Source organism: Podarcis erhardii (genome assembly GCF_964252035.2).
Source record: "Podarcis erhardii genome assembly, chromosome: 3".
In the NCBI taxonomy this organism is placed as follows: domain Eukaryota; kingdom Metazoa; phylum Chordata; class Lepidosauria; order Squamata; family Lacertidae; genus Podarcis; species Podarcis erhardii.
Genome location: NC_138507.1, coordinates 124,770,915 through 124,795,010, shown reverse-complemented (window position 1 = coordinate 124,795,010; position 24,096 = coordinate 124,770,915). Strand labels below are relative to the sequence as shown.

Here is a 24,096-nt window from a genome sequence, read left to right as displayed (position 1 = left end):
TCGGCTGGGCCAGGGCGCATGCGCGGCCAGCCCCCTCAGCCACAGAGACAGGAAGGAAGGGCGAGATGCCGGGAGGACTCGGAGGAGAACTGCCCCCTGCACGAGCCCGGAAATCCCCATCCAGATGGGGGCGGGCGCCACTCGGCCCTTTAGTTGATCTCTGTGCCTCGGCGCGCCCTTCCTCCTTCCACGCCGCGCGGCGCTGGCGACGTCATCAGAGGCGGCCGCTTCCCGGGGCGGTTGCTGGGGCAACGGGCGGAGACGCCGCGCGGCCTGCGGGGACGGGAAGGCGATGCAGCTGCGCCACGTCCGGACCCTGCTCACCCCGCAGGTGGGAGACGCCCGGCCCGGCCCGGCCGGCCCCGCCAGCATCAGCCTCCGGGGGGGGGCGGCGGCCCCGAGAGAGGGCCGGGCCAGGCGGGGAAGGGGGGCTCGGGGCGGGGGGGGGGGCGCCTGGCGCGGCTCCTCCGGCCTGAGCGGCGTCGCTGAGCCTCGGCACCTTCCTCCTCCTCCTCCTCCTCCCCCCAGGATGGGGCCGCCAAGGTCACGTGCATGGCGTGGGCCCCCAACAACGCCAAGTTCGCCGTCTGCACCGTGGACCGCGTGGTCCTCCTCTACGACGAGCACGGCGAGCGGCGGGACAAGTTCTCCACCAAGCCCACCGACCCCAAGGTAGCTCAGCCCGCGCTCCCCCCCCCCCGCGACTCAGGCTCCGGGCCCTGCTCAGTCCCAAGGGGAGCCGCCATCGGAGCCCCCGGGAGACACGGCTCCGGCAGCTGAGCCCTTTTCTCAGCCCCGGTCCTTGTTGAAGGGGGTGACCCCCAGAGCCTCCGGGGAACAGGTCCCGACTCAAGCCCCTCCAGGAAAGAGACACACAGAGCAGGCGACGTGCCCTAAGCCAGGGTGGGGCCCCCCCCCCATATGGCTGAACTGCACACTGGCTGTGCCCCACACCTCAGGCTGGTGGCAGTTTGGAGTCCAACAACCCTTGGCGGGCAAGGGCTGCTCCCCATCCCTGACCTCAAGAAGGGGCTGCTGCAGAGCCTGTGGGTTCAGTCTTGAGCCCCAGGGGGTGGGGGAGAGACAAGCAGCCTTGGTTGCCAGCTCTGGGCTCCTTTGGGAGGTAGGACAGAAACGGAATTTTTAAAAATGCTCCTAGTGTCCCCAAACTGTGGTAACTTGGTTCTTTTGAAATCCGGAGAGACAAGTGATATCCCATATGCTATAGAACTTTCAATAAGACATCAGAGACCACATCTGGGTTTATACACCTTTCATGTAACATTTATTTCCTATAGTCAAGTATACATTAATACATTGGTACCAAGAGGTTCAAACACTCACATTCACACAAATACTCACACAAGTGGCAGTAATTCAGCTGATAAGCAATGCCAGGAGAAAAGTGTTTAATGGCACTGGAGCTATTGGGTCTTCCTGTACCTGCAGCCGGTCAAAAGAAAAAACTGTCATTGGGCAACACAAAACTGTGGGGTGAAGGTGTTGATGTCTCCCAGCCCTCAGGTCAAGAGCAGCTCCTGAACTCATAGCTTGCCGCCCGCCACACGTGTGTGCTCTCGGCTGCCCTGACCCTCTGCTGGAGGGGGCAGAATGAACCCCAAAGCCCTCCCAAGCCCAGGGACACTTCAGTGACAGTTGAAGGCAGTAGCAAGTGAACTTGCAAAGCGACTTAAACCAAATACGCACGACTGCTCACTGTGGCAAGGCTGGCAGGTGAGTCTGTGGAGTCTCAGAATGGGCCTCAATCCCGCCTTTCTCCCTGTGTCCTCTCGTTCCCTAGTATGGCAGGAAGAGCTATGTGGTGAAGGGCATGGCATTCTCCCCAGATTCCACAAAGATTGCTGTTGGGCAGACAGACAACATAATTTTCGTCTACAAGATTGGGGAGGAATGGTAAGAGTCTCTGCATGGTGTGGGGAGACCAGTCTGGGGTGGCCCCTTTCCCCACTTCTTTCCACCCCCTTTCCATCCCAAGAGGATGGAAGAGTCCAGCATTCTGCTCTCACAGTGGCCTTTTCGGTAGCGTCCTTCCTGCCTCAAGGACAGCGCTGCCTGCACTCCCAGCCCAGGAGGCTTCCTTTCCTCTCTGGAGCCTCACTTGCTATGGGGCAGAGTTGAGGGGGTGCAGTGCTCTTTCCTGCTAGATGCTTTGCATTATCTGATCCAGTGGGATACCTTAGCAGCCCTATGACATGTTTCCTAGAACCACAGTGGTCTTTGAGGATGACTCTTTCTCTGTTTGCTCTTCTTCAGGGGGGACAAGAAGGTGATCTGCAACAAATTCATTCAGACGGTAAGACCCAGCCCCCAGTCCCCATGTGCCTGCGGAGACCCTCAAGGCTGCTGCTGGGGCCTCCTCATCTCCAGGTTTTCATTACTGGGCAGTTGGGAGTTATCAAACTCCAAGGGATGTGCCCAGTGGCTGCAGGATGGTTCCCAGTTACAGAAGACATGAGCCTTTCACCCAAGAACTCACCAACAGAGTTGCAGATAGAGCTCAGTCCAGACAAGCCAAGGCCAAGCGCAGAGAACCAGTCTTGGTCTCTCCTCTCTTCTCTCCTGTCCTCCTTTTTTCTGCTGGGCAGGACCCCCACTCTCCTGTGGTGCTGGAGGGGAGGGGGCAGCATCAAAAGGGCTCTGTGAGAGAAGCCTCCTCTTCCAGACACCTCCTTCAGAGGAGTCAGGTGCCTCTTTGCAGCCCCATCAGAGGTGGAGCTGGGCCTCCTCCCTGCCTCCTTTCCCCCTCCTGACCCCCTTCTTTTTGCCCTGTTCCCCACCAGAGCGCTGTCACTTGCTTGCTGTGGCCGGAGGAAAACACCATTGTCTTTGGGCTTGTTGAGGGCAAGGTAGGAGTGGCCTGGCTGCCGGGCTTCCACCTCTTAGCTCTTGGAGTGGGAAAGAGCCTGCCTGGACCCTCCTGCAGAGGGGACCCTCCATCTGGCCCTGACGTCTCCTGGGGCTCCGTCTTCTCCCTGGCTTGTTGCCCTGGAGGGAGTGTGGGGTTTTGGAGGTGCCTCTCCTCTCGCTTTGCTCCCTTGCACATCAAAGGCTGACCAGACTTTTCTCTCTGGCAGGTTCGCCTGGCCAACACCAAGACCAACAAATCATCCACCATTTATGGGACAGAGTCCTACGTCGTCTCCTTGGCCTCCAAGTGAGTGTGGGAGGGTGAGGAAGCCCCACGGGGCAGCTCTGACACCCCCCCCCCCGCAAGTCTCTCTGAACTGAGGGCAAGGCCCCACTGGGGCTCCCTGGTGACCTCCTTTTGTCTTCCTTCTGCTGCCGCACAGCATCTCAGGGAAGGGAATCCTCTCTGGACACGCAGACGGAACCATCGTGCGCTACTTCTTTGACGATGAAGGCTCTGGGGAGTCGCAGGTGCAGGCAGGAGCCCCTTTCCCCACCCACCTAGACCAGGCCTGCGTGGAAACCAGGGCAGGGGGACTCATAGAATTATAGAGGGAGAGGAACCCCAAGGCCACCCATCTAGGCCACCCTCCTGCAATGCACAAAATGCACCCAACCTCTGCTTAAAAACCTGCAGTTAAGGAGACTGGTCACACTGGCTGCCTCTGAGGCATGGAAGGGTCCCAGAAAGCACCTTCGGTTTGGGGAGGTGTTGTTGAGAGGGGAAAATTATTCCCAAGCAGCCGTTTTGCTGAGGTGGAGGGGAGGGGCTGCTTTCAGCAGGGAGCAGGGAGCTCATGGGGGTGGCTGTCTCACACTCGTTTCAAAGCCTTGATGTGCTCTTTACTTGTGCCAAGCACTCAGGCAGCCCTTTAAATGAAGCGGGGGGAGATTAGTCCCAGCAAGGCTGCCCCCGCCACCCTCCAGCAACGCCTACTATCACACTAAAGTCTTTCCTCTGGGCAACCTGCCCTCCCTCCCTCCTTCCAGCAGCAGCCATGTGCTCTTCAGCAGCCCCCTCCCCCTTCTTCCACCCCACAGTCCATGGCCAGAGCCCACCACTGCAGCCAAAAGCCCTACGGCCGCAACACATACCTGGCTAGGCCCCACGTTTTTCCACCTGGTTTTCCACCTGCACCTAGTGCTGCAGTGCACTGGTTTTCCACCTGCACCTAGTTTTCCACCTGGTTTTCCACCTGCACCTAGTGCTGCAGTGCAGGCCTCCCCTGGCATTCAGAGAAGCAAAACCCCACCCCCTGGCTGTGCTAGGTTGGGAGAGCAGAGAGTTTGCCGCTGCCTAGGGGTCTCAGCTGGCTTTAGCACCAGGGGGAGCAGATCTTTTTCTCTCTCTGGCTTTTCATTGCTCCCTGTTTCTTGCTCCTGGTGCCTGGACAGGGCAAGCTGGTGATTCACCCCTGCCCCCCCTACGCCATGGCCTGGGCCTCAAACAGCATTGTGGCTGCCGGCTGCGACAAAAAGATGGTGGCCTACGGGAAGGAGGGCCACGTCATCCAGACCTTCGACTACAGCCGGGACTCTTCCGAGAAGGAGTTCACGGTGGCGGCAGCCAGCCCCGGGGGCCAGTCCGTGGTCATCGGCAGCTTTGACAGGTGCGGCTGAGCCAGAGGGCCGGGCCAGGGGGTGGGCGCTGCGCTGGGGGGCAGGCCTGTTCCCCCTCGGACCCTCACTGCCTGCCCCCTTGATTTCCCCAGGCTGAGGGTGCTGAACTGGAGCCCCCGCCGGAGCGCCTGGGAGGAAGCCAAGCCCAAGGAGATCCCTCACCTGTACACCATCACCGCCTTGGCCTGGAAGCGGGACGGCTCGCGGCTCTGCGCGGTGAGTGGGGCAGGCTGCCTCCTCTGCCGGATCATGCCCACTTGATGCAGCTTCCCTGCAGGGCGTCTCGGGTTGGCGGGCAGGAAGGGACTGAGGGGTTGTGGGCTGAAAAGGTTTTTGTTCCTGCAGGGCACCCTCTGTGGCGGAGTGGAGCAGTTTGACTGCTGCCTGCGCAGGAGCATTTACAAGAACAAGTTTGAGATGACCTACGTGGGGCCTAGCCAGGTATGTGTTGCGGCCGTAGGGCTTTTGGCTGCAGTGGTGGGCTCTGGCCATGGACTGTGGGGTGGAAGAAGGGGGAGGGGGCTGCTGAAGAGCACATGGCTGCTGCTGGAAGGAGGGAGGGAGGGCAGGTTGCCCAGAGGAAGGCCTGCCCTGCTCCTTTTACTCCTTGCTTCTCTTACTCAGGATAAGTGTAAGAAAATGTTCTCTAAGCAAAGGTCGGTTTTCCTGCAGACCAAGATGCAAGCAAGGTCCTTGATTTGCCAAGGGCCCGAAAGAGTGATGAGCAAACTGCAGAGGCTACACTCTGTTCCGAAAAATTGTATTAAATACAGTTAGTGAGGTCTGAGCCAATTTTCGGGAAAATAAAAGCTGTGTCCATCCAAAACTGTTCATAAGCCAAATATTCAGGCCCAAGACGGTTGACTCAAAATGAGTAAGAGCCATTTCCCAAACGGAGGGAGGAGCAAGATCACAGCAAGAACTCCAGGAAAGGGCCAGCTGGGCTCCAAATCTCTGAAAGATGCCCGTCCAGCTTTGTTCAAAAGTCACCCCTTTCTGAGGAAGTCTCAGGTTGTAGCATTGAGTGCAGTTTTTTTCCTGATCCTCCTTTGTAACCCCAGATTTTCTGCATTCCTATTTGTCCATTTCTCTCACCAAATTTCAGTTGGTTCAGGCTTCACTATTTTCTTACTAAAACATTACTTTCTTTGCTTTTTGCCTCGACTAATATTGTGTTTGGATTTTTCTGGATCCTGTGGCACACATCTAAGACTCCGAGAGCCTTTTCCCTGGGATTTGATTGGTAGCTATGTTCTCTTAAACTCAAAGGCAGCTAATTAAACTAATTAGGGCAGCTGGGATCATGGAGTCAGCTTATTAATGAGAGGGCTGGCAGAGTTTAGCTGGGCCATTGTAGGATTCATTTTAATCTTGTATGTTGTGAAACTGGCATGTAATAGCTACTTAATCATTTCTTAGATTCTCCCCTCAAGATGCATTTATGTATTATGTGCTCTTAGTTTTCCTCTTTGATATATTGATTCTGTCTTTCATAAACTAAAATGCAATCACTGGTCTTCTGTTGATGTAGTTAAAGTAAATCTTTCTTAATGGATTATAGCCCCTCAGGCTTCATTTGGCCATTCTCCCTCTCGCTCACTGGAGTGCTCTGATGGCGTTTCCTGCTTGGCAGGGGGTTGGACTCGATGGCCCTTGGGGTCTCTTCCAGGCTGGAGCCCATAGAAGCTCCTGCTGCCACCAGGGTGATAATTTTCAAGGTGCCACAGGAATCTTCTTCTGCTTGGCGTTTTCCCATATGACTCAAATTTAAAGCCCTAAATGGCCTCGGTCCAGTATACCTGAAGGAGCATCTCCACCCCCATCACTCAGCCCAGGCACTGAGTTCCAGCTCCGAGGGCCTTCTGCTGGTTTCCTCACTACAAGAAGCAAAGTTACAGGGAACCAGACAGAAGGCCTTTCCAGTAGTGGTGCCAAGGAAATAAAGAACTATCTGAAAGCAGCCCTGTTTAGGGAAGCTTTTAAGGATTGATGTTTTTATCACGTTTTTATATATGTTGGAAGCTGCCCAGAGTGGCTGGGGAAGCCCAGCCAGATGAGCGGGGTATTATGATTATGATTATGATTATGATGATTAAATCCCACCTTTTCTACTTGTTTATCCTTGAAGGTCCTAAACCAAATATTTTGGAACATACATTTTCTTTAAGAAAACAACCACGCACGCAAACATGAAATGCAATTTCTTCCATCAGCATCTTTTAAAATATGAAATAATAGAAACAGGAAACTTGTGGAAGCAGCTGTCTCCTCGGAAGGAGGCTGCCTCCTCCTGGCCCCAGAGCTGCTCTGCCCCTCCTGTCAGCCAGCCTTGCTTTCCTCTGGGCTGCAGAGCAGGGAAGGGACTGGCCATCTCCTTCCGCTGCAAGTTGCCCTCCTGTGTGCCGGGGAGGAAGGAGAGGATCTGAGTTGTGTCACCCATCCCCCTCTCCCAGGTGATTGTGAAGAACCTCTCCACCGGGATGCGGGTCGTCTTGAAATCCCACTATGGCTATGAGATTGACGAGGTGAAGATCCTGGGGAAGGAACGCTACCTTGTGGCTCACACCTCTGACACGCTGCTCCTGGGGGACCTCAGCTCCACCAAGCTCAGCGAGGTGAGCATCCTGCGCCTGCAGGGAGGAATTTGGCAGGCTCCCAATGGGCTCCTGGGGTCTTCACGCAAGAGAGCCCAGAGGACTGCAGACACGTGGGGCGGCTTGGCTGATGCACAGCTTGGTGGGAGGGCAGTGGGGGTCTCTGGGTCTGTCTGGCGGGGAGTGAGCTGGGGGATGGGGCAGCCTAGCTGAGAGGTGGTGTGGCCGGCCTGGAGCTCATGGGCACCTGCCCTCTCCCCTGTCTCTCTCAGGTCGCCTGGCAGGGATCTGGCGGGAATGAGAAGTTTTTCTTCGACAATGAGAATGTAAGTTGGCAGGGCCTGCAGTAGTACAAGGAGAAGCCTTTTCCTTCCTTCCAAGGATGAAGGTTTTGGCTGGTCTGCAAGGACAGCAATGGTATTGGGGGAGGGTAGCCCCATGGGTTGCTCTGGGGGTTTTTCCCTACACCGCAGGGCCTCTTTTGTGGGGCAGGGGTGGCTCCTTTCTTCCTTCTCCCAACCTCTCCTTTTCCCTAGGTCTGCATGATATTCAACGCAGGGGAGCTGACCCTGGTGGAGTATGGGAGCAATGAGATCCTGGGTTCCGTGCGCACTGAGTTTATGAACCCCCATCTCATCAGGTGAGTGAGGAGGCCCTCTTTCTCCCATGGGGAAGAAGAAGAAGAGGGAGCAGTGCCCCCCCCCCATGTATTATGTCCTTTCTCTCTCTCTCCCAGCGTCCGCATCAATGAAAGGAGGCAGCAGGGAATGGAGGAAAACAAGCGTCTGGCTTACCTGGTGGACATCAAAACAATAGCGACAGGTGAGCGAGGACCCCCTTCCCCAAATTCCCCATCCCCCTGGCAGTGCTTCAGGCTGGCCCCAGGCACCTCTCCTGAGCCACCTGCCTTTTCTCTGCCTCTTCTCAGTGGACCTCGTGGGCAGCTACAATATTGGCACCGTCAGCCACGACAGCAAGATTGACTGGCTGGAGCTGAATGAGACCGGGCACAAGTTGCTCTTCCGGGACAAGAAGATGAAAGTGAGCAGGAGGCCAGGGGTGGGGGTGGGGGCTGAAGGCACAGAAGGCCAGCGGACTTGCCTCCCTCCCCACCTCCACTGATCCTGCGCCTCTTCTCCCCTGCCCCCCCAGCTGCATCTCTACGACATTGAGAGCGCCACCAAGACCACCATCCTGAGCTACTGCTCCTACGTGCAGTGGGTCCCCGGGAGCGACGTCGTGGTGGCCCAGAACCGGAACAGCCTCTGCGTGTGGTACAACATCGACACCCCCGAGCGAGTGACCATGTTCCCCATGAAGGTGAGGCGGCTTCTGTCCCGAAGGGCTGAGAGGGCCTGGGGTGGGGCAGAAGGCAGGGCTTAAAGCCTGGGGCTTGGCTCCCGGCAGGGCGACATCGTGGACCTGGAGAGGAGCAACGGCAAGACGGAGGTGATCGTGACTGAGGGGGTCAACACCGTGTCCTACACCCTGGACGAAGGGCTGATCGAGTTTGGCACCGCCATTGACGACGGCGATTACCACAGGTGGGCGGCTGGGAGAGGAGTCCGGGGGGGGGGCTGCGTCACCATCAGGAAGCTGGAACCGGCCTGGGAACAGTCCCTGGCAAGGCCTTGGCAGAGATGGAGCAATATGGGAAGATACAGAAGGGGTGCAGACCAAGGAATAGATAGACTCCTGTAAGCCGCCCATCTGGCTGGAGAAATCCAGCCAAATGGGTGGGGTATAAATTATTATTATTATTAAAAAGGATTGTGGAGTATTACCTCAGTATATGATCACATATAGTATAAAAAACCTTTATCTCTGATCATCTCAAATATATCATTAAGTTGATGGTATTGTAAACAATCAGTTAATAATTATTATAATCCTCTTATATCTTCAAACCTCTTAAATTTCAGCTCATGATCTATTTCCATTAATAATTCTTTATAAGATACCCAGTCATTTCTCATATTTGCTTTTTTTAAGGATATCCCATCCAGTGGGTTTGAGCCACAAGGTTGTTTTTTGTTCTCATAAAATTTTACATTTTCCCCATACTTCATACACCGCTTCCCTTACTACATGATTCAAAAAAAGCTGTATGAACTTTCAAAAAGCTTTCATAATGAATTCATGGGGGGGAAGGAAGGAAGCTGCTTTGTCCAGCTGAGCTTCCCCCTCCCTGTTAGTGGCCCCGATCCTCACCCCCTTCTGCCTTCCGCTCCCAGGGCTGTTGCCTTCCTGGAGACGCTGGAGATGTCTGCTGAGACGGAGGCCATGTGGAAGACGCTGAGCCGCCTGGCTCTGGAGGCCAAGCAGCTGCACATTGCAGAGAGGTCTGTGGGGAGGGGGGAAGAGGCCTGGCTGGCCCCAGAGAGCAGCTGGCAGCCCAGCGGCAGTGAGGCAGCAGCCTGTGGGCTGGTCGGGGGATTCCTCACGGCTCTCTGCCCCCTTGCACCAGAAAACGGCCTTGCTTAGTTCTACACACCAACCAGGCGTCCTGGGACTCTGCTCATCCTCACCTCCAAAGGGAGCTGCACCTCTGCCCATGTCACCCACTCAGTCGTGTTTCTGTGTGGGGCAAGGATGGGCGAGCGGACCCCGCCCCACACCCTTCCCCATTGCTGCTTCTGCATGAGATTCAGGCTGCACAAACTGTCACATGACCCCCATGACAGTGTCTCTCTCCGCCCCCGCCACCCACCCAGGTGTTTTGCTGCTCTGGGCCACGTCTCCAAGGCCCGCTTCCTCCACGAGACCAACGAGATTGCTGACCAAGTGGCCAAGGAATATGTGAGTGGGTCCCGGGGTGGGGTGGGCTGCCCCTTTGCGCCCCTCTGTGCTCCTCCCCAGCCTCGCCTCCGTCCCGCAGCCCCCACAGCCCCTTTCCCTGCCAGGAGGTGCCTGTGCTGCCCCTTGCCCTGCCCTTCTTGGGCACGGCAGAGCCCCCTCCCCCTGCCCTGGCGTCCCACCTGACAGAGCTGCCCGCTTTCTTCTAGGGAGGGGACGGCACAGACTATTACCAGGTGCGTGTCCGCCTGGCCATGCTGGAGAAGAACTACAAGCTGGCGGAGATGATCTTCCTGGAGCAGGTGAGCCCAGAAGTGGGCAGGGGGCGTTTGTGGGCAGCTCCAGAGTCCCCCATCCCCCCCCTCACGCTGGGCTGTCTCCTCTCCTCTCCAGAACGCTGTGGAGGAAGCCATGGAGATGTATCAGGAGCTCCACATGTGGGACGAGTGCATCTCGGTGGCCGAGGCCAAGGTAGGGGGGCAGGTGTTTGGGGAGGGGGCCACTGGGGAGCCGTCACAGCCAGGCCCCTTGTGTGCTGCCACCCTCCTTCCCTCTGCCCACAGGGCCACCCTGCGCTGGAGAAGCTGCGCCAGGGCTACTACGAGTGGCTGCTGCAGACCCAGCAGGAGGAGCGGGCGGCGGAGGTGCAGGAGGGCCAGGGGGACCTGCAGGCGGCCATCGGGCTCTACCTGAAAGCAGGGCTGCCGGCCAAGGCGGCGCGTCTGGCCACGGGCCGGGAGGAGCTGCTGGGCAACACCGACCTGGTCAACCGCATCGCCACGGCCCTCATCCGCGGGGACCTCTTTGAGCAGGTGAGGGCTGAGAGAAGCTGCATGGAGGGGAGACGCGGGCGTCTGCAGACTCACTCCCTGCTCCACCCCAGAGCCCTTCTGGCAGGGGCGGAGGAATGGGTGTGTGGTGGGGGCAGGTGCCCCAGGTGTCACCACTGAGGGGGGTGACAAAATACCGGGCAGCATTCACCGCGGGGCCTGCAGTGCACCTGAGCCACGTGTCTCTCCTGGGAGTGACGCGGTGGCTTAGGTGCCGGCAGGCTTCGCGCTGCCCCAAATGGTCTGCCTGCCGCCGCCTCCTTAGTTGTAAGGCAGCGAGGGGAGGAGGCAGGCAGGCAGACTCCTCAGAAGGCATGCGGAGCGTCCTGCCCCGGCTGGCCCCACCCTCGCCCCTGGGCACAGGGCATGCGCACCACCCCAGCCCCTCGCTTGCTCACCTTTCTGTTGTTCCCACCTGTTGTTCCCTCCCCCCCTCCCCCCCCGTCTCAGGCTGGGGAGCTCTTTGAGAAGATCCGGAACCCCCAGAGGGCCCTGGAGTGCTACCGCAAGGGCAGTTCCTTCCTGAAAGGTATTGCGGGGCCTCCCCTGGCCAGCTCCAGTGGGTGGGCGGGCATTTCATATATTTATTTAAAGTTGACCAACACCTTTTCCCCTGAACGAGGCAAAACAAGCCACTAGAGTCCTTGGGCACAGCTCCCCCTCCCTTCATCCCGAGGAGGAACAGCACTGGAGGCTGCTGGGTCTGGCTGTGATTTGCAGCTGTGGCCCCTGCTGCCCAGGCTGGCTGCCCCGCTTCCCCCAGCCCTGGCTGCCTCTCTGCTCCCTGGAGTGCTAGTCCTGGGCCAGGCCCCATCCTGGCCCCAGGCTGCCTGCCCATGTCTCCGTCTCCCCCTCCCTGCAGCCGTGGAGTTGGCGCGCTCCGTCTTCCCCGCCGAGGTGGTGAAGCTGGAGGAGGCCTGGGGGGACCACCTGGTGCAGCAGAAGCAGCTGGATGCTGCCATCAACCACTACATTGAGGCCAGGTACAAAGGCAGCTGGGGTAGGGGCGCTCTGCCTGCCCGCCCTGCAGCCTCCCCCTTGCAGCTGGCAGGGCCTGGCCTGGGCTCCTCTCTCCTGCCTTGGGAACCTGGGCCCGGGGAGAAGCCTGGCCTCTTCCAGGTGATTCCTGCCTTGCAGGGGGGTGGACTGGGGGGCCCTTCCAATTCCTCGGTTCCACGGTGCAGGTGCGCCATCAAGGCCATTGAGGCAGCCATTGGGGCACGGCAGTGGAAGAAGGCCATCTACATCCTGGAGACGCAGGACAAGAAGACGGCCAGCAAGTATTACCTCCGCGTCGCCCAGCACTATGCCGCTCTGCAGGAGTATGAGGTGAGAGCCTCCTCCCTAGCGCCCGAGCACCAGCAGTTGTCCTGTGGGCAGGAGCCTGACAGGAACCTCCTTCCTCCTCCTCCTCCTCCTCCTCCTCCTCCAGGTAGCGGAGGATCTGTACGTCAAGGGAGACCACAGCAAGGAGGCCATTGACATGTACACACAGGCGGGACGCTGGGAGCAGGCGCACAAGGTGAGGGTTTGCGCTCGGGGGACCCATCCCACTCGGAGGCTCCGGCTGCAGATGGCCATCAAAACCCACAGATCCACAGCCAGGCCTTCATGGCAGGCAGTGCAGGAGTCACAGATGGTGTCCTTTGGCTGTTCCTTGAGCTGCAGCGATGAGGCCCTCTGGAATCATAGACTGGTAGAGTTGGAAGGGACCCCCAGAGTCATCTAGTTCAGCCCCCTGCAGGGCAGAAATCACAACGAAAGTACTGAGAGACCTTGCAGGGTCTCCCTCTATTCTGGTCTCTGGGAAGCAGAAGGAGAAGGAAGGGGTGGCATTTGGACTGGCTGGCCCTGTTTGCCCCAGTGGCGGGCATTCTTGGGGGTGCTCTTCTCTCCTGCGGGTGGGGGGAGGCGGGGGTCCCTCCTTCCTTCTGGCGCCTGCTCCCAGCCCCGACTCTCCTTGCAGCTGGCATCCAAGTGCATGCGACCCGAGGACGTCTCTGTGCTGTACATCACGCAGGCCCAGGAGATGGAGCGTCAGGGCAAGTACAAGGAGGCCGAGAGGTGGGTGCTGCGCAGGCTCCTTGCTGGGGTGGGGGGCCCACACCCTCCTCCTCCTCCTCCTCGGGGGCCTCGCCCTCAGTGCCCAGCTCTGCCCTCCCCAGGCTCTTCATCACGGTGGACGAGCCGGACCTGGCTATCACCATGTACAAGAAGTGCAAAATGTACGATGAGATGATCCGCTTGCTGGGCAAGTACCACAAGGACCTGCTCAGCGACACTCACCTCCACCTGGGCAAGGTAGGTAGAAGACAGCGAGGGGGGCAAGGAGGAGCCAGGCTCAAGGGGCCTCACTGGCTTCTTTGTGCCCCAGGAGCTGGAAGCTGAGGGGCGCCTGCAGGAGGCGGAATATCACTACCTGGAGGCCAAGGACTGGAAGGCGAGCGTCAACATGTACCGCGTCAACAGCATGTGGGACGAAGCCTACCGGGTAAGCAAGGGCAGCTCCCAGCATGCACTGCTCCACGGGGGCAAGGGGCTGAGCCATCGCTCTGACCCAGAGCGGTCCAAACGGAGTGTCGAGACACGTTAGCGGGTCTGCTGCACTCACCAGCGGAGCTAACCGGGGGCGGGGGGGGGGGCGCACTAGGCAGCACGTGGGGGGAGGGTGGCACAGCTCCAGGGAGGCAAGGCCAAGCTGCGCCCGCCCGGCTGCCCTCTGGGCTGCTGCTGGTGGCGGCGGCTCTTCCTCTCAGCCTGTACTTGCACCACGTCCCACCTCTGGGCTGGGCGAGAGGGCAGAAGAGCGAGAGGGCTGAGGCCGGGGCCGGGCCACGATGGAGGCCTGGGGAGGAGGTGGCTCTGGCACTGCGCTCCCAGCCTCATATGACAGCTAGGCAGTTCCACTCCTGGGTCACGCCTGGCGGGTGTGTCTGTGTGGAAGCAGCGGAGGGGAGAGGAAGCGGCTGCATATCTCCGCCCCCCCCCCCCCGCTGGGCTGTGTGTTGCACAATGGCTCAGCACCACAAGGCTGAGCACTCCCAGGCCAGGCTTACCGAGGGGTGGAAGCCCTGGATGGAGGGGAGAAGCAGCAGTGGGGGCAGCATTCCTTTCCTGCTGCCCCTCTCCCCAGCTGTGCTCCCTCCGTGCCGCCCCCTGGGTGCCCTCACCCAGCCGTGCCTGTGCCCCTCCGTCCCAGGTGGCAGTAGGGTGAGCTACGCCAGTGGCAGCGGGATGTAGATGTGTCATGCGAAAGCTCCCTGCTCACCTCCTGGGGCTGGAAAGGGGTGAGGTTAACCTCCACTTTGCTAGGAAAACTGAATTGCTGTGTTGCAAAATGATGCGTGTCTAGGAAGTGTGCCATCAACATGAAAAGTTTGGCTAGCTCTGCTCTAGCCTGTCCAAAGGGGGTGTTGGAGGAAAGTTGGTTCCTGTGTCCCTCCCCCCCCCCCATGCCCTGTACAGGCTTACTCCTGGGGGGGTTTATTTATTACTATTAGTTATTAATTGTGTTTACTGCCCTATGCCTGTAGACCTCAGGGTGGTTCACAGCATAACTGAAGGATTGAGGGTTAATTCGTAGATTAAACCCTCCTATGTGTGTGGGAGAAATACAAAAAGTCAATGGGCTGTGAAGCATTTTAGCAGAGTAAAACACTTAAAGGTTTTGCTGACCTCTATCTCTTCACCCCTGTTGCAGAGAATGAGCCATTTGTTTTTAGCAAGATAAACAAACAAACAAAAAGGTTTACTCACTCAGTGCAGGCAGCAAATGCAGCAAAGCAGTATGCAGAAAAAAGAGCTGCAGCAAAGCACGTTTGCTTAGCTTGGAAGTGTGGTGAAAAGACAGTCTCCTGAGAGGCGGAAGGAAGTTAAAGGATTATCTCTTTGGTTACAGAATTCCTGCCCAGAGAAGGCAAGGAAAGTGGGTCACACAGAGGGTCCTTTCTGGGAGTTTCAGAACTCTCTGTGCTCTCGCCCTCTGCTTGTCTAGCAAAACATAGTTGTGATTTGGCTGCAAACCCCACAGAGAGAGGCGGGTGGGAGGCCTTGCGTCCTGCCTTGGGGGGCAGTGAGTTGGGGGGCAGGAAGCCTGCTGACCCCTGGCCTCCTTTCTGCCCTGGTCCGAGACAGGTGGCCAAGGCTCACGGGGGGGCAAACTCCCACAAGCACGTGGCCTTCTTGTGGGCGAAGAGCCTTGGCGGGGAGGCCGCCGTGAAGCTCCTCAACAAGTTCGGGCTCCTGGAAATGGCCATTGACCACGCAGCCGACAGCAAGTGAGTGCATGGCCTCAGCTGCGAGTCCCGCCCTGTGACTCTAAGGCAGAAGGGCTTCAGTGCCGTCTTCTGCCCACATGGCTGGGTAGGGCAGGGTCCTTCCAACACCCACCAGTAGCCCCCATGACCCTGCCCTCCCTGGAGCTGCCTCCCAGCAGGGGCCTGTGGGTGGTGGCTCCACTGCCCAGCCCCTTATCTTCTCCTTGCTCCTCCTTAGCATGTTTGACTTTGCCTTTGAGCTGGCCAGGCTCTCCCTGAAGCAGAAGCTGCCAGAGATCCACTTCAAATATGGCTCCTTCCTGGAGGATGAGGTAGGAAGGCGGGGGGGGGGGGAGCTGCTCTCTTGGGCAGAGACAGAGGCTAACCCCCCCCCTGCCCCTCTGCATGTAGGGCAAGTTTGAGGAGGCTGAAGTCCAGTTTGTGAAGGCCGGGAAGCCCAAGGAGGCCGTTCTGATGTGAGTGCCGCCCCTGTCCCCCAAGACGCCTGGCTTGGCCACCTGGGAGGATGCCCTCTGTGGCTCCTCTCCGGGCCGCCTCTCCTTCCCACCCTGACCCTGTGTGCTCCCCCAGGTACGCCCATGCCCAGAACTGGGCGGCCGCTCAGCGAGTGGCCGAGGCGCACGACCCGGACAGCGTGGTCCTTGTGCTGGTGGGCCAGGCAGACGCCGCCTTCAAGCAGAAGGAGTTCCAGAAGGCCGAGGCGCTGCTGCTGCGGGCTCAGCGCCTGGACCTGGCCGTGAAGCACTACAAGGTAGCAGGCTGAGGAGGGTGGGGAGGGTCCTTTCTCGCAGGGCACCGTTGCTCTGGGGCAGCTGCCTTCCGAGGTGGCGCCTGGTGTCTCCCTCCTCCCCAGATGCTGAGGCCGGAGGGGATCCTGTGACCCTGCCCTGGCTCTCTCTCCAGGAGGCTGCCATGTGGAGTGATGCTCTGCGCGTCTGCAAGGAGTTCCTGCCGGGAGACCTGGAGGCGCTGCAGGAGGAGTATGAGCAGGAGGTGGCCAAGAAGGGGCCCAGGCAAGCAAAGCCGGGGGGCGGGGAAGGGGGGCATGTGGCCTGGCTGCCCAGCTGTTCCCAGGGGCCTAGAATCATAGTTGGAAGGGACCCCCAGCCCCCGGCGGTGCAGGAATCTCAGCTAAAGGCCTGCACCCAGTTGCTGCTCTGGGGTCCAGCAACTGCACGGCCCCCTCCTCCACCACTGAGGCTGCCTGATTCAGGATACCGCAGTGGCCCCCAACGCCTGTGATGAGTGCCTGCCCAGGGAGGCTTTAGTTGCAGGCCCTGCATTTCCGGGGGCTGGACTAGATGACCCTTGGGGGACCCTTCCAACTTGACAGTTCTGGGAGTTCTTGTTTCCACCTAAGACATCTGTGTGACTCAAGGCAGCGTACAAAAATGTCAAGCCTCCAACATGGCAAGATTAAGAAGGGAGCCGAGGAGGGCATGGCAGAGAGCCTGCCCTGAAACCCCTTGAACCTGTCCAGGGCGAAGGTTCCTGAAGTCAGTGAAGAGCCGCCCTCCACAAGTCTGCTCTTTTGGGGGGGCGGGTTGCAGGGACCCCCGAGCTCTTCTCCTCCTCTCCCCCGTCCTCGGGTGTTGATTTGGGTGCTCTTGGCCGGCAGGGGCGTGGAGGGGATCCTGGAGCAGGCGAGAGAGTGGGAGCAGGCGGGCGAGTTTGCCCGGGCCGTGGATTGCTACCTGAAGGTGCGGGACCCTGGAAACAACCCCCTGATGGAGAAGTGCTGGATGAAGGTGTGTGTTGCTCTCACTGCAGGATCCGTTCCCTGCCAGGCCCCATGGGGGCCTCTGGAGCCAGAGGGCTGTGCCCAACTCACCTCGGGAAACGGTGTCCTCTCCTTCGCCAGAGACTTTTAGCAGAGATTGGGCGCCAGTCTGTCCGAGATGCTTTCACTGAGATCCCTGTGGTGCAGCGGGTTGGACTAGATGACCCTGGGGGCCCCTCCCAACCCCACAGGTCTGTGATTGTGCCTCCCCCCCCCCTTGCAGGCGGCTGAGCTGTCCATCAAGTTCCTTGGCCAGCCGCGGAGCATCGAGGTCATGCGGCTGGTGGGGCCCCAGCTGGTCAGCATTGGGAAGTTCAACGTGGTAAGGAAGGGCCAGGATTTGCAGGGGCTGGGAATCTCTTGGGGGAGGGGGCTGGCCTGGGATGAACCATGGGGGGGGGCCTCCAGACTCCTGGCCCCGGCTGAGCCCCCCACCTCTGCCCTCCCAGGCAGCCGAGCTCTACCTCAACTTGGACCTCATCAAGGAAGCCATAGATGCCTTCATGGAGGGAGAGGAGTGGAACAAAGCCAAGCGGGTGGCCAAGGAGCTGGACCCCAGGTAGGCTGGGGGGGGGATCCCACAGGAAACCCCCTTCCCTCTAGGCCAGCCAGGTAGCCCTCAGCGTCCTCCAGCTCAGGGTGTCTGACCTATTGCTGTTATTATTTATGAAATATTCGCCTATCGCCATATGAACTGGGGGGTGTTGCGCTGTTTACTATGTTACATATTTTTGTGTTTTTATTATTGTAAACCACCCTGAGGGCAGTACAGCATTTAATTTACTTCTACTACTACTACCACCACCACCACAGTGGTACCTTGGGTTACATATGCTTCAGGTTACAGACACTTCAGGTTACAGACTCCGCTAACCCAGAAATAGTACCTCAGGTTAAGAACTTTGCTTCAGGATGAGAACAGAAATTGTGCTCCGGTGGCACGGCGGCTGCAGGAGGCCCCATTAGCTAAAGTGTTCAGGTTAAGAACAGTTTCAGGTTAAGAACGGACCTTCAGAACGGATTAAGTTCTTAACCCGAGGTACCACTGTACTATTATTAATTGGTTGCTTTTTCTTGCCAAAGACAACTCAAAGTGACTTGCAGAGAACAAAATCCCACATAAATACATTTAAATGAAAACAACGCACACACCCCTTTGAAATAATATGTAAAAAACACCCTGCGAGAGCCCACAGATAGCTTAAGGCCAAAGGGCTTGGAGAAGAGGATTGCTTTTGCCTGGCTCCTGAAGATCTGTAGTGAAGGTACCCAGTGAGGCTCCCTGGGGAGTGCATCCCACAATTGGGGAGCCACCACAGAAAAGGCCCATTGTCATGTTGCCACCCTCTGGACCTCTCATGAGGAAGAAGGGCTTGGATGACAGTCGCAGGGTCTGGGTTTATAGTCCTGAGCCGTTGAAGAGCTGCACATGGGGTGGGGTGCCCAGCAGACCCCCTTGCTTCCCCTCCGTGCTTTACTTCTAAGAGCTGGGGGGTGTCTGGATGGGTTCCTGCCTGCTCCAGAGGGCCCAGCCCTTCACTTAGGGGCCCAGAGGTTGGGTTGGGCCCCAGGTAGCTGCAAGGGCCCTTCTCTGCCCGGCTGCAAGTGACAGCCCCTTCCCCTGCGGCAGGTACGAGGAGTACGTGGATCAACACTACAAGGAGTATCTCAAGGACCAGGGCAAGGTGGACTCGGTGAGATGGGGGGGGTGATTTCAAACGCACAGCCAGCCCCTCTTGTTCCCTGGGGGGCTCTGTATCCCACACATTCAGGCTGCAAATGGCTGAGAGCTTTCTCCAAGGGCCTCCTAAGGAACTGACCCCCAACCTGCCCCACATGCCCCTGGTGGTGGGTTTTGAGACCTGCCATGGGAAGAGCTGCGTGGTTAACCAGCCAAGCCCAGGGTCAGGGCCTTTTGGGGGGTCTTCGTGCCAGAACAAAAGGTGGCAGCCTCTGGGTTGGCTTTGGGGAGGCTGCCCACCCACCAAGGCCCAGGCTGGTTTGGCCCATCTGGTCAGCGCTTCCTTTCCCCTCCGGCAGTTGGTGGGAGTTGATGTCATGGCTGCCCTCGACATGTACGTGGAGAGGGAGCAGTGGGAGAAGTGCCTGGAGACAGCTGCCAAGCAGGTATGGGGCAGGGACCCAGAGGGGTGGATGGGGGGGGGCACTTGCCTTCAGCAGCAAACCTGCCTCTGCTTCTCCTGCAGCCAAGAGCTCCCACCCAGCAATACTGGCCGGTGTCTCCACCCGCTATTGTGGGGCAGGCAAGGTGCTGGGATGTGGGGCAAAGGCCCACAATCAAGGGGCTGGGAGTAGGCTCCCTCCTCTGGGCTGCGGGAGGCACAACCTCTGGCCTCCAACTTCCCACACCGGAGCAGCTGGGAGCCTGGGTCACTTGCGGGGAGGGGTTGGCCAGTCTTCCCCTTCTCCCCACCCCCAGGAAAGGGGAAAGGCTGAGCATGGACCCCACCAGCAAAGAAGGGGCCTGGCCTCTGCCCCTCAGAGCCCACCGTGTGTCCCCCTCTCCCCCTTGCAGAACTACAAGGTGCTGCACAAGTACGTGGCCCTCTATGCCACCCACCTCATCCGCGAAGGATGCTGGGACAAAGCTCTGAGCCTCTACGTCCAGCACGGCGCTCCCTCCAATGCCCAGGTAAGTGGAGACCTCCGGTAGGCTCTGCCTATGGGAAGCCTGGCCGGGCAGCCCTTGGCCTGTGCCCATGACAGGGTTGAGTCGCAAGAGGCACAGGCAAAAGGAAGCCTGCCCAGAGGGGCCTGGTGGCCCTGGGGCAGCCTTGCAGCATCCTTCTGGCTTCTCCTCTCGGTAGGGCAAAGGGGAGCTTGGCTGTGCCAGCCCAGGCTGCCATGGTCAACGAAAGAGATCAGAATGACAGGTGGGTCCTGCGGCAGTGGGGCGGGCAAGGGGCAGCCCCGCCCAGGACAGGCGGTGCACCTGAGCCCCAGAGCAGAGACCCTCCAGCAGGGCAGGGTCCCGTCTCAGTGGAGCTGCCCCCGCTGCCCCTCTCGCTCCTTCCTTTCCCCTCAGAACTTCAACATTTACAAGCGGCTTTTTGTGGAGATGGTGAACGTGCCTGGCATGAACTGCGCAGAGGCCTATCACAGCTGGGCCGACCTGCGAGACGTCCTCTTCAACCTGGTGAGAGCGGCGGCGGCAGTGGCTGCAAAAGTGCCTCAGGATGGGCTGGGATCTGGCTGGGGCCGGGGGGCTGATCCTGGGTCCCCCCCCCCCCCCAGTTTAAGTCTCTCCACTGCATCTTTGGGGTGAACCGCCTTCCGGGCCAAATGGGGACCTCTGTAGGCCTGCCAGATGGAGGTTCCTCCCCTGCTGTGGGTTTGCTTCGCTCTGTAGGGGGGGGAGAGCATCCAGGTTCCCACCAAACACGTTCTGCTCTGAGGCAGAAAATCCTGTACCAGAGTAATAGAACCCCGAGGGTCATGTAGCCCAACCCCCTGCAATGCCCCACTTTGGGCAAAAGATTCCTGCACGGCAGGGGTTGGACTAGATGCCCCTTGTGGTCCCTTCCAACCCTGCAATTCCATGGTTCTGTGAATACAGCAGTTGCAGTTGCTGCTTGCATTTCTTGGCCCTCCTGTTGAAGGCAGCAAAGGGGTCCCCCCCCCGCCCCCCGACTGCCCTGCCTCGTGTGCCAAGCCCAGGGGTCCCTTCTCCCCACAGTGTGAGAATATTGTGAAGTCCAGCGAAGCAAACACGCCGGCGCACGAGGAGTTTGAGACCATGCTGGTGGTGGCGCACTACTATGCCGCGCGGTCAGCAGCCCAGAGCATCAAGCAGCTGGTGAGAGAACGACAGAGGCCCAAAGAGCCGGGAGAAGGGGAGAAGGTTTCTCCCACCCACGCTTCCTCCTTCCCCAGAGGAAGAGAGGAAAGAGCCAGACTGTCAGCTGCTTCTCCTCCCAGGAAAGGAGGTTCACACCTTGCGCCGCAGCTCTCCCCTGGCCCAGAATCCTTTGCTCCCGAGGGCCAGAGGCAGCCAGTTGGGTCCGGGGGACCCTCCTCCAAGGTGGGAGGCCAGTGGGGTGGGATCTGAGCGATGGGGAGGGAGGGTGACGACTGTCCCTTTGCCTCCAGGACACTGTGGCAGCCAAGCTCTCCATTGCCCTCTTGCGCCACACGGAGCTCATCCCCGCAGACAAGGCCTTCTATGAAGCCGGGTCGGCAGCCAAGGCAAGAGAGGCGGGGCAGGGGGCGCCTGGGTCCAGCGGGCAGCTGAAGCCAGGCTGGGGGAAGAGGAGGCTGGGGAGGGGGCTTTGGCCTCCCCTGAGGGGCGCCAAGAGCCCAGTTGGGGACCCAAGAGGCTGTTGCCTCCCACTGGCCTCTCCTTCCACCCTCTGAGCCACACAGCAGCCATCGGAGCCAGCCTCTCCTGGTCCCCTGTGCCCAAAGACCTCCCTCCAGAGCAGCCTCCAGGGCCCAGTGGCACCACCCCAGCCGGAAAGGACCCTGGAGCAGCTGCAGCTCCATTCAACTCCTCCACCCTCACCTATTCCCCCCCCCCCAGCAGGTGGAAAGAATTTGTGTGCTGTGACGGGATGAGGACCCCCGCCTGCCCCCAGCACCCCCATTCTTAGCCCCTGCTGCCCAAGCACTGCTGTTCTGAGGTGGCTCCCTCCTTCCCCCACCTTTGTCTGCCTGGCCCAGGAGCCTCTGATCTGGCTGCCAGGCAAGGGATGGGGTGGAGCCTGGGACCTCCAGCACAACCAGCAGGCAAGAGGGCTTTGGGCTGCCCCCAATATCCCTCCGCCCTCCCCGCCCTCCAGGCTGGCATCCCTCAGCTGGCAGCATCAGGGGCAGGAGGGGCAGCCAGAGCAGCCTCTCACGCCGCCCCTGTCTCCCTGCAGGGCGTTGGGTGGGAGAACATGGCCTTCATCTTCCTGAATCACTTTCTGGACCTGACGGACGTGAGTGTTTCCTTTGGAGGCGGCTGGAAAGGGGGCTGGGGGGGGGGCCTTGGTAAGAAAAAGGCCTTCCTGTGTCTGCTTCCCAGGCGATTGAGGAGGGCTCTCTGGACGCCCTGGACCACTCCGACTTCCAGAACACAGACATCCCCTTTGAGGTGCCACTGCCTGCCAAGCAGCATGTCTCGGTGGGTGCCCAGCGACAGCCGGAGGGAGGGAGGGGGGAGGGAAGGTGCTCCCTGGGGGGGACACAGAGGGGAAGGCAGCCCTGCACCCACCCTGCCCTTGCCCTGCGGCCTGCCTGCATCTGAGAGGCCCCTGCACTCCCCCCCCCCATGGCAGGAGGAGCAGCGTGAGGAGACCCGCGACTGGGTCCTGACCGTCTCCATGGACCAGCGGCTGGAGCAGGTCCTGCCCCGCGACGAGCGCGACACCTACGAGGCCTCTCTGGTGGCAGCCAGCACCGGCGTGCGCTCCCTGCCCTGCCTGATCACAGGTGAGGGGGAACAGGACCCTCGCAGGGGACCCTGGGGGCCACCCAGCCCTGCCCCCTGCTCCGTGCGTCCCAGGTGGCTGGCTGGCTGCCTGGGGGTGGCCACTGCTGTGCCCCCATCCTGTAAGAACATAAGAGGAGCCTGCTGAATCAGGCCAAGGACCCACTTAGTCCAGCATCCTCTTCTCACAGGAGCCAAACAGATTCAAGCACCAGAGCAACACTCTCCCCTCCTGCAGTTTGCAGAAACTGTGATTCAGAAGCATCCCTGTCTCCAGCTGTGGAGGCCGAGCAGAGCCATTGTGGCTGGGGGCCTTGGAGAGCCTTTTTCTCCTCCATGGATTTGCCCCGTCCTCTTTCAGAGCCGTTCAGCTTAGTGGCCGCGGCTGCCTCCTGCAGGAGGGAGTTCCACACTTTAACTATGCTCCCCGTCCTGAATCTAACAATATTCAGCTTCACTGGGCATCCACAATTTCTGGTGTTGTGAGAGAGGGAGAAAAACTTTCCTCTGTCCCCCATGCCATGCATTATTTTATACCCAAATCATCTCTGCCTGCCTTCAATGCACTGAGAGATTAGCTGCTTGCAAGTGTGTTTCCTTGAGCCTCAGTCAAGAGTTAATAATAATAATAATAATAATAATAATAATAATAATAATAATAATAATAAATTTTATTTATATCCCGCCCTCCCCAGCCGAAGCCGGGCTCAGAGCGGCTAACATCAAATGTAAAACACATTAACATAAAATCAGACAATCAATTAAAATACATCCTCAAATCAGATCAGGATCAGAATAAAATCCAATCAGATGGCAACCCGCAGATTAGGTTGCTGGTCTTCTGCGAGTCTCTTGGGGAGGCCTCCCAGCCTGAGCCAGAGAGGAGGTCCACACCATCTCCATGCGCAGAGCCCAGGGGCAGCAGCTGTCCCTGCCCCAGTTGGGGGAGAGCTGTGCCCTGTCATGGCGCCCCCAACTGGTCTCATCTCCGCGCCCCTTGCCAGGCTACCCTGTGCTGCGGAACAAGGTGGAATTCAAGCGCCCTGGCAAAGAGGCCAACAAGGAGAGCTGGAACAAGTTCTTGATGGCGGTCAAGGTGAGAGGGAGAGTGGTGTGGGGGGGGGATTCAGAGTCTGGCCTGGTCCCTACCCTGCCCTGACTTTCCCGCCCTCTCCTGCAGATGTCCCACAACCCCTCCTGCCAGGACGTGCTCAAGTTCATCAACCAGTGGTGCGGGGGGCTGCCCGGCACCAACTTCTCCTTCCAGTGACGCAGCCAGGACCTGACCCTGGAGCCTTCCTCCTTTCTAATTAAATGTTATCGTTTCTACATCTCTCTTGCCATCTTTCTAACCAGCTGAAGGGAAGAACTGGAAGCAGCCGAAGCAACTCTCAGAGGAAAAACACGGAGGGTTGGAGGGGTCACTCTGTCCTTACCTGGAGAGAGTCACATTCCTGTTGATCCTGGGGCTGGGCTGGGCAGGGATGTTGAAACCCCTTTGTCCACCCCAGCACCACACTCAGGATTGAAACCGCTCCCTCCCTCGCCAAAGGGACCATCTTCTCCATCTGTGTGCGTGTTGGTATACAAGGAGGGTGACCCTGTCTCTGGGCACAGATGGGGTGTTCTTCTCCGATACGAAGCGCTGGGCCCAGTTGCAGTGGCCAACCTGATGCCGTAAGGGAAGCCTGCAAGCCTTGTGCCCACTGGCACTTCCCAGCAGCTGGTTTTCAGCTGGTCTGGAGAATCATGCTTTTGGTGCCCCATCCATGGCTGACATGTGACACTCCCCCACCCCAGCAAGGTTGGAAGGGGGTGGCCATGTGTGCTGCCTCTGGTC

General features: G+C 59.0%; 1 protein-coding gene across 1 annotated transcript; it reads left to right on the top strand.

Moving 5' to 3' along the window:
• The first annotated feature begins 184 nt into the window (after positions 1-184).
• Positions 185-23,587, top strand: IFT172 (intraflagellar transport 172). Its single transcript, XM_081856425.1, has 48 exons — positions 185-331; positions 529-672; positions 1,802-1,914; positions 2,275-2,314; positions 2,802-2,867; positions 3,096-3,175; positions 3,312-3,399; positions 4,324-4,538; positions 4,641-4,764; positions 4,894-4,989; positions 7,002-7,163; positions 7,415-7,468; positions 7,679-7,782; positions 7,879-7,964; positions 8,071-8,183; positions 8,295-8,462; positions 8,550-8,686; positions 9,377-9,484; positions 9,857-9,941; positions 10,148-10,240; positions 10,332-10,409; positions 10,502-10,750; positions 11,219-11,297; positions 11,631-11,751; positions 11,953-12,097; positions 12,201-12,290; positions 12,735-12,832; positions 12,934-13,069; positions 13,143-13,259; positions 14,903-15,045; positions 15,263-15,356; positions 15,436-15,500; positions 15,616-15,796; positions 15,949-16,058; positions 16,664-16,793; positions 17,049-17,147; positions 17,275-17,384; positions 18,456-18,519; positions 18,866-18,952; positions 19,362-19,478; positions 19,872-19,982; positions 20,523-20,642; positions 20,936-21,031; positions 21,706-21,765; positions 21,852-21,950; positions 22,105-22,258; positions 23,261-23,352; positions 23,437-23,587. The coding sequence occupies exons 1-48, from the start codon at positions 293-295 to the stop codon at positions 23,524-23,526; spliced, it is 5,250 nt and encodes a 1,749-aa protein (XP_081712551.1). The 5' UTR covers positions 185-292; the 3' UTR covers positions 23,527-23,587.
• The last annotated feature ends 509 nt before the right edge of the window (positions 23,588-24,096 follow it).